Consider the following 8,569-nt stretch of genomic DNA (forward strand, 5'->3'; position numbering starts at 1 on the left):
AATGCACTTCTGCGGAGAGGGCCTGGGGAAGGGCACCCCCAGGGTATTTGGGAAGGCAGCGTGGTTGCACGATAGATAGGTCTGCACGGGCTGGTTGAGATCTCTGTGAGCAGAGTCCCCTGTGTGCAGGAATCTCTGGGAGATGGTCCAGGCCTTGATGGAGAACACTGAGCAATCTGAAAAATGTCTAGACAGTCTGTCTCAGCATCTCCTCTCCCTTCGTTCGGAGGGGAGGGAGAGCTGCCAGCCTTGTGTGATATCACTATTCAGGTCCTCCAGAGCACTTGCCAAGCACCTCCTGCAGAGAGAGGGAAATAAGGAGCTGATGTTTCAAATATAAAATAAGCAGGAGAAACATCTTCTGAGGTGGGAAAGTCTCAAACTTTCCTGTTATCTTACAAAGCAGCAGCAAAAGACAAGCTTCCCCCATCTGCCCTTCAGTAGTTAGCTATTGTTAAGTTAAACTTCAGCAAAAATATTTTCATGATGACCAAAAATGCGAAAAAACAATTGAAAGGGTCTGATTCTTGTTTGAGCAAGCTGCAGGGTAATGTTCACTGAAATTCTTTCACAGCAACTTGAAATTTCAAGCTGATGAACATTTTCCACCCTGTAAGGCTTAGTTATGGAAATCAAAATAAAGAATTTTTCAGGTGAATATAGTTTCCATGTAGGGTTAAGCTTAGGGGAAGGGGAAATGGGAAAAATTCCTCTTGAGTATAAAAAAAAAAACCCCAGAATGTTATTTTTCTTTTTGGTTGGCTTTCAGACATTGATGAATGTTTACAGAACGGTCGTATCTGTAATAATGGACGATGCATAAATACAGATGGCAGTTTTCACTGTGTGTGTAATGCTGGCTTTCAAGTGGCAGCTGATGGGAAAAACTGTGAAGGTAAGACTTTTCTGAAGTTACTCCATATCAGTAACTACAGTTGCAAGAGGTTATTCACGTCAATGAAAAATAAAAGGACCTCGGGTTGGAGGGGGGAAGGGAAGGAACAAGGAATCAAATTTCTAAATACCTTTTGCTGTATCTGGGAGGGCAAGTAAACTGTCTTTTGCAGCCAGTTCTGGAGCCTTGGCTTGGCAATCCTCGACGGGATGTCTGTCCAGCAGGAGAAATAGCACATACCACTATCACAAAATGCAGTTTCTTTGATGGGAGTGGTACATTTTAAAACGGCGCACAAGTCACATGCTGCCTGATTTTACTGTGTGTTTAACAGCATGCTTTATGGGATCTTACTGGGTGACTAGCAATGTGTTTTATGTGGATGCAGTCTGGTTTGACCCATAAAAACTGTTTTAAGAAAAATTTGTAAACATAATTGATGTGTTCCTACCTCCCAGACCTTTAGTAAAGGGGGGAAAAAAGAAGAATGTTCTTTATCATGCTTCCCAAGGTCCTTGGGAGGGTTCCCAATGATCTATTCATACGTTAAAGGAATTTCAAGCACTGTTCTTAGAAACATTTTTGGCAGAATATTATCTCAGTGATTCAGCTCAAAGACTTAATGCCAAAATTCCTGGTTGGGATAGATACACGATTTTTTTTTTAAATCATAAATTATTTTTGTCTGACTTAGCCTGTAAGTAAAAAGAAAACACACCATGTCTAGAAGTGTAATTTCTGTCCAAGACAGCTGCAATATTAAGGAAAATAGCACGATTCCGAATATATTGTAATGTCATTATGATCCAGTGATTTTATGTGCTAGTAGTGATTCTGTTAATCCTTGGTAGAGACAGACATTTTAAGACTCTGTTTTTCCTGACTTTTTCAGATACAGTTTAGCACTATAAGCGGCTTTTAAAGTACCTTATTATGGAACTATATTGACTAAATATATTTGGAAATGAATCTATTTTGGAAAAAAACTCGATTCTGATTTCTTCCTTTCCCACCAAATACCATGTGCTAATAGTAATAAGAAGCAGGACATCGGTAGTCTGGTAAAACATTTTTAATTCCATGGCAGATGTTGCCAGAATGTCTGTTGCATCCACTTATGAAACAGTTTCATCTCTGGCATTGTAATGCATTGAATTTTGTTCTTAGGAGTACATGTGCACACACAATAATCAGTAAAGACCATGGCATTGTGCCATCCCTTAATGTAACTGTGTAATGTCCTTTAGATGAAACTGGTAAATTGTGCTGATTTTTTTTTTTTTTTAATGTAACATCCAAAACTGATTTCATTTGTGCCAGGACTGAAATAAATACTAAGAGGTATATAAAAGCTTACTCAAAGCAAGCACAGAATTCCCTGTACTTGCCTTTTTTTTTGGTGTTAGTAACTGTGCAGGGTTCAGAATAGCAGTGTCTGGGACCTCCACCTTTTCCTGTTTGAATCCTTCATGCTATGCCATTAGGTCAGAGGGTGAATAATGCTAGTATGAAGCTATGGTTAGTACGTACCCTGCTATGTCACCTGTCATGCTGAATCCAAGGAAAGGGTAGGTTTTATTTTAAATGGACGTTGATGGTGAAAGTGCCCACAGAATGCATGCTTGACCACAGTGCTGGAAAGTCTCCCACATCATCAATCTTAGACTCATCCAATGGAGGTTTTCACTCCAAACACAAATGCCCACTGCTCCACTTTTGGTGTTCTTAGTAACATAAAATTGTGTTTACCATTCCAAACACTAGGCTGCTTCTCACTTTTTTGGGGTTTTTACCAACTGGCAGTTCATAAGCTGTCCAGTTTCTCATCTGTTTTTCATTCTCTCTGCTCTTTTTGAATGCATACCTTTATATGTTAATGATTAGTTGTGAAAAAGTGGAGTTATTGCTTTGACACCTCCTCTAGGACAGTGCAGTAGGTCCCATCATATGCTTCTGATTATCATATGTGTCTGCCAACTAAGAAAGGAATTAAGGTTTATCTTTTAGATGTAGCTAGTAAGAATTATTTTACTTAAACATTATGAGCATTATGCCTGTTATGTACACTTTCAGATATGGATGAATGCAGCATAAGGAACATGTGCCTCAATGGGATGTGCATCAATGAAGATGGCAGTTTTAAATGCATTTGTAAACCAGGGTTCCAGTTAGCATCTGATGGACGCTATTGCAGAGGTGAGCGCAATAAATTATGGATTCCCAAAGCATGTGAGTCATATCCCTCTGGTAGCTTCAAGAGTTGCCTTATTTCCTTACAGTGATCCTTGGGGACAATAAATACTGGGCAGAGTTTCTTGACAGATATGCTTTTTTAATCATCTAGAATGATTTGTCGTTGTGCAAGACAGTACTCAGTCTTCTCCACAGTGTTGAGCAACTGCCCTGCCCAGCCAGTGGGAAATATTCTTTGATCAAGGACTGTATGATCTGACCCAGTTAAAATCCAGTGGGTTTTGCCTATGAAGTCTTCTGCATTTTTGGCTCCAGTATATCTCACATTTTGTGTATGGCCTTTCAAAGTTTTCTGCCTTTGACCACCCAAACATCCTGTCTCATTGCCGTCTTTGAGTTTTTCTCCCATTCCTGCCTCGGTGTTCCTAGTCAATACAGCATCTCTGAGGAGTACCCAGTACCCTGTGCGACTGAGATGCAGACGTGAGCACCACAGCAAGATTGCTTTTTCCATTTGCTGCACTAGTTCAGCACTACCCCCTGTGGGAGACGCTGCAGTGTTCTGGTTCCTAGTTATGTCATCAGAGTTTCCGTTCAGTCCCATCAAGAACTGGAAGTTTTGTGCATATAAATCTTCATGTTTCAACAAGTTTTATAGGCACAAAGCAGAAGGTGAAATAAGGAATAAACAAGTGCTGGGCCAAGTTACTTACAGTTTTTCTTTTGAAAAATTTACCATATTTTAACTCTTGAAATCAAGGCAGAAAAAAGTGCTTGCATACACTTTGTCAAGTTAAAAAAAAAAGTCACTCTGGATTACACAGCAGCATCTTGTTGCAGACCAGGAACAAAAGTAAATGTTTGAATAAATAATTTGGTTTTGAGAGTTACTGTCATGAAAGATGAATTAATTTGGATCCTGTTGCTTCTTGAACACTGTACCAGTCTTAGATCTGAACTGTGTGGTGTCTAGACTTAGACTTTGGATCCAAACCAGACCAATCAATCCAGTAAAACATCGAGAACTTCTCTTGCATTTGTTAGCTTTTGCACTAGGTGTGCAGGACAGTGCTACCCAGCCTTCAGGTAGGGGAATCATGTATTTCTAATGAGAGATGACCCCATTCTTGCTTTGTAATAGGGTTGTTTTGATTTGGAGAATGAATTGTTCTTTAGTTTCCCAACGGAACAAATGTGTGGATCCATACCAGTGCCTCCTTACCTTAACAGCTACTGGCTATGTTGGCTGCAGCCTTCACACACCCTCAGCTTTATTTCCATTCTTACCTGTTTTCCAAGTGGTAGGTGTATGTCTGTGCTTTGCCAGAGCTTATTTTCCAGCTGGTCCGTGTGTGGGATGGCAGTGAGAGTTGGTCTCAGACATAGCAGGGAAGAACTCAATGCCCATCAGGCCTTGGCACATCAGCCAGTCATGTTCTCAAAGACCACTGGCTGCTCTCTGTGTCATTAGCAGGGATGCGACTCACTGATGCAAGTTCAGCCCAAATGCTTGTCTTGATTTTTGCCTTGAGCATCTTTTGGTATTTTTTCTTTTCTTCTTCTTTTTTTTTTTTTTATTTTTTTTATTTTTTTACATCAGTATGTGCACTGAAATGCCATCCAAGAAGATGGTATGTAAATTGCTTCAGACTAGTTAAAAACAAATGATGCTCAACTTCACAGCATCTGTTACATGCCTCCTGGCTAAACAGGAGTATGGATAGAGCCAAAAATGGGTTTCTGGCCCTAGAGAAATGTTACTTCTGTGCATCAAAGGAAGAATATTTGAAAATTATCCAAAATTGCAGGCAACTCAACTGATTCCTACTGAAAGTTGGAACAGAACTTATAGTAAAATGAAGGATTTCTCCCACTGCTTTTCAACACTTACCGTAAGCCTTGTTCTCTATGAATGAGCATGCAAACATTCATTGTGTATTAAAATTGCTACTGGGTCAAAATCAAACCAGATTTTGAGACCCTGACACCCAGATTACAGTTTTTTCCAACTTCGTATTTGTCTCCTTTCTTCCACTTGCCTAAAGTATCATGAAATAATTCCCAGGAATGCAGTGGCTAGAGAGAGCACAACTCTCTGTTAAAATTCTCCAGTCATGTTAATAAAAGTTTAAAAGATTGATCTTTAATTATGTCTTTTCCTGTACATTTTAATGTTTATCTTTATTGAGTCCTTTCTGTACACACCACGTGTACAGGGTAAGTAACTTCTGTCCTACAGAACGGTTAGGCTTTGAAATACTCATTGTTCACACTGTGTATCCTGAATTTGTTTGTGAAGTGAATGCATTAAGATCTTACACAAGCTTAAACTTTAAGCTCATGCTTGCACATGCAGTTAGTGCTCATGCATGTTGGGAATGTGTGTATGCACAAACTGACATTTCTGCAGCAAATTGGCTACCTGCCTGAGCAATTTTGATGTGGAATTGAACATGTGTTTTTGCCAAATTCTTTAGGGGATCAACAAAGGAATATAAGAATTGCAGCGTGCAGCACACTCCTCCTATAAACATCTTATTTGATGCACTCTAAGCTGAATTTTGAACTACTAAGAAGACTTTCCAACCCAAAGTTGGGGATACTGTCATTGACACTTAGTTCCATAAAACTGGAATTTATGTATAAGTACAGGGCATATGCTTTGCTGTCTGGTAAAAAATTCCACTAAGGCTTTATGAAGTAACGTGCCAAAAAAGAATGTTACACCATAGTCTTGCATATTCCCTGTAATACAAGACATAGTAAACTTATTCACCATTAGCTGCTTTTGCTGATGATTTGCTGATGATTTTTCAGAAATACTTACATCAGGCAGGCAGAGGTTTAAAACATTGTTTGTGTTCCATACATTGTTTCATTTTTAGACCAAACAGGAATTCTGCAAATTGAAAGCTATTGCAAGGCAACTGAAAGTGGCAGTTTAGTAGTCTGAGTAAATTTTTCCTGGTTAAAATTAGAGAACTTCATGTACCCAGCTGGCACTACTGAGCAAGCTAAGCAGAAAAGGCAAAAACTCATTGGACATGGAGAATGAGTCCATTAGTTGGTTTTCCAGAACCAAGTTGAGGCATTCTGGCAAAAGTCAGAAAAACGAGTATTTTTGAAGTTGTCCAAATGGCGAGTTTTACTACAGAAGACAGCGGAGTCTTGTCAAGGTTAGAAATTTGTATGTCATGTTTGCATGTGCAGTTGATTTACAGGGTGGAATCTCAGCCCTGGTAAAACCAGAGGCTTTTTACCCCATCTTTACTCGAGCCAAGTTTTCAGATGATCTGTGCAACTCTAAGTGACCCACTTTACCTTTCTATAAAATATCTGTAACGGTATTTTCAACATGTTTGTAAATTGGTGCAAAAGAAAATGAATTGCACATTTCAGCCCTTATTAGCTTACAAAATCTTTTAAAAAATGGACTACAGGAAAAGGAAAAAAAGTACCTTTGCCTTTCTGTTTCTATAAGTAACCTTAAAAAAGGAAAGTTTCTTGTTTTTTTTATAATGAGAACTTGTATCTGTCAAAGGAGTTCAGTGTTGTCTGACGAAATAACTGTCTACACTGTTAAATAGTATGGGCACATTTTGAAGCCCCACCTCTGGTTTTACTTACACTGGATAAATTTCAAGTGGGAAGAGCATTCAAGATTTGTCTGAAACAGAACAAAAGATTGCAGAATGAAGTAGAAATGAATTGAGTGCATGTACTTAAATATAACATCTATTTTAAAATGCAGTTTGAAAAAGGAATCTTGGATCATGCAAGCCATGTTTTATGCCAAACACCACAAACTAAGTAAAACACAGAGGTGTTTCACTCTCAATTTGCCCTTTTAAGGTCAGAAAAAAGGAAATTGTCACACACACTGTCTCTTGTATATATTATGGAGAGTTGCTATGAAGTGATTATTTTATAAAGGTTATACATAATTCCAAGCAATATTTTAAACACTCCTCTTCTTAATTACTTACAAAATAATGGCATGCTCTCTGTATCTAGACAATGGTCTTACTATTAACAGGATATGCAGCCTATGTATTTTTTTTACTAATTTGACATCCCTTTGTGATAGTCTAATATTATAAGTCTTCATTCTTGTATTTCATTGCTAAAGGCCTTATTGTTCAATGTACCATTGTTGGGCAAAGATAGTAGCTTGTGCTCAGCAGTTGCTCAGGGCTCAAATCATTAACAAATTCCTTTCAAAACTAGAGTGCAATCTGTCCATTGAAAGTTTATAAAATGGGCTGTAATGAGCATCTGATAGGAAAACCCGATTGTGATGCAGATCACCAGAGCGACACTACGTGCAGGCAGGGTCTGACTGTGGACATTCAGATACGCTTCCAAAAACTGAACCTGCAGCAGGAGGAAGGGAAATTCTTTGGTGAAGGCATCTCGTATTGGGGGTGAAAGACTCAATTTGCTATCTGGACTGATTTCTTACAGCATGAACTAACTGTTACACAGAGAGGGAATGCCCTGTTACACACTACGGAAGTCCTTTGTCTTAGCAGTCACAGTTTCCGCCTTCCTCCAATTATGTTTTTGTGTGAATGACCCTTAAATTGGAATATGTACCGCTTGGGAACAAGTTGGGAAAATGTAGTCCCTTTTCACTCTCCAAGGAGTGTGAAATTGTTTTATTCTGTATATTTCCCCTGAATTTTGCATTTTCTTTTTCCATTTCACAGAATGAATTATTTGTTATTCCTAATAAGACCTTTACTTGAACTAGTTTCCATTTACACTTGATATTTTACTATACAATACGTTGTAAATAAGGTGCGCAAATGCAAGTTTCAGACAGACATTGAACACTATGTAATTTAATTTCTAATAAAGCTCATTTTATTCTCCAACAGACATTGATGAGTGTGAGACAGCTGGAATATGCATGAACGGACGCTGTGTGAACACTGATGGCTCTTTCAGATGTGAATGCTTCCCTGGCCTTGCAGTAGGACTGGACGGACGCGTATGTGTCGGTAAGACAATCTTAATGTGTGGCGAGTCACAATTAACCAATATCAAGGCATTAATGCTAGACTGATGGACACATCAAATTTGAATGTAGAATTTACCATTTTTTACCATTTAGAATTTACCGTGTAGAATTTACCTTTTTTTTTTTTTTTTGACACTTTTGAACTGGTGGGTGGTAGTTATATTAGGGGATATTGATAGCTCTAGGATATTTACTGTAATAGCCCATTTTGCTCTTTTTTATTTTCATTTGCATTTAAAGAGAAAAAATGTGTGGTCCAAATCACAAGGTCAGGTAGACTATACAGCATAGAGCCGTTGGAGGTGAGAAGTGCTGGTATCAGTTTTGAGTAGGTAAGAATTTACCCCATTTCTGTCAATGTAAAATTCTTCATTTGTCACTAAGCTTAAAGATTCAATTACTCTTTCACCTCTTTTTGAAGTGGGACATGCCAACTTTTCTGCTTCTGCCTGTTTCCC

At 38.6% G+C, this 8,569-nt stretch overlaps 1 protein-coding gene across 1 annotated transcript in view; it reads left to right on the top strand.

Moving 5' to 3' along the window:
* Window positions 1–8,569, top strand: part of LOC104462251 (fibrillin-1-like) — a 138,956-nt gene that overhangs the window by 60,058 nt on the left and 70,329 nt on the right. The window contains 3 exon segments of the mRNA XM_010074127.1: window positions 770–895; window positions 2,969–3,091; window positions 7,969–8,091. Of these exon segments, the coding sequence (XP_010072429.1) occupies window positions 770–895; window positions 2,969–3,091; window positions 7,969–8,091 (372 nt within the window).

This window comes from Pterocles gutturalis, unplaced genomic scaffold (assembly GCF_000699245.1).
Source record: "Pterocles gutturalis isolate BGI_N339 unplaced genomic scaffold, ASM69924v1 scaffold29316, whole genome shotgun sequence".
NCBI lineage: Eukaryota > Metazoa > Chordata > Aves > Pterocliformes > Pteroclidae > Pterocles > Pterocles gutturalis.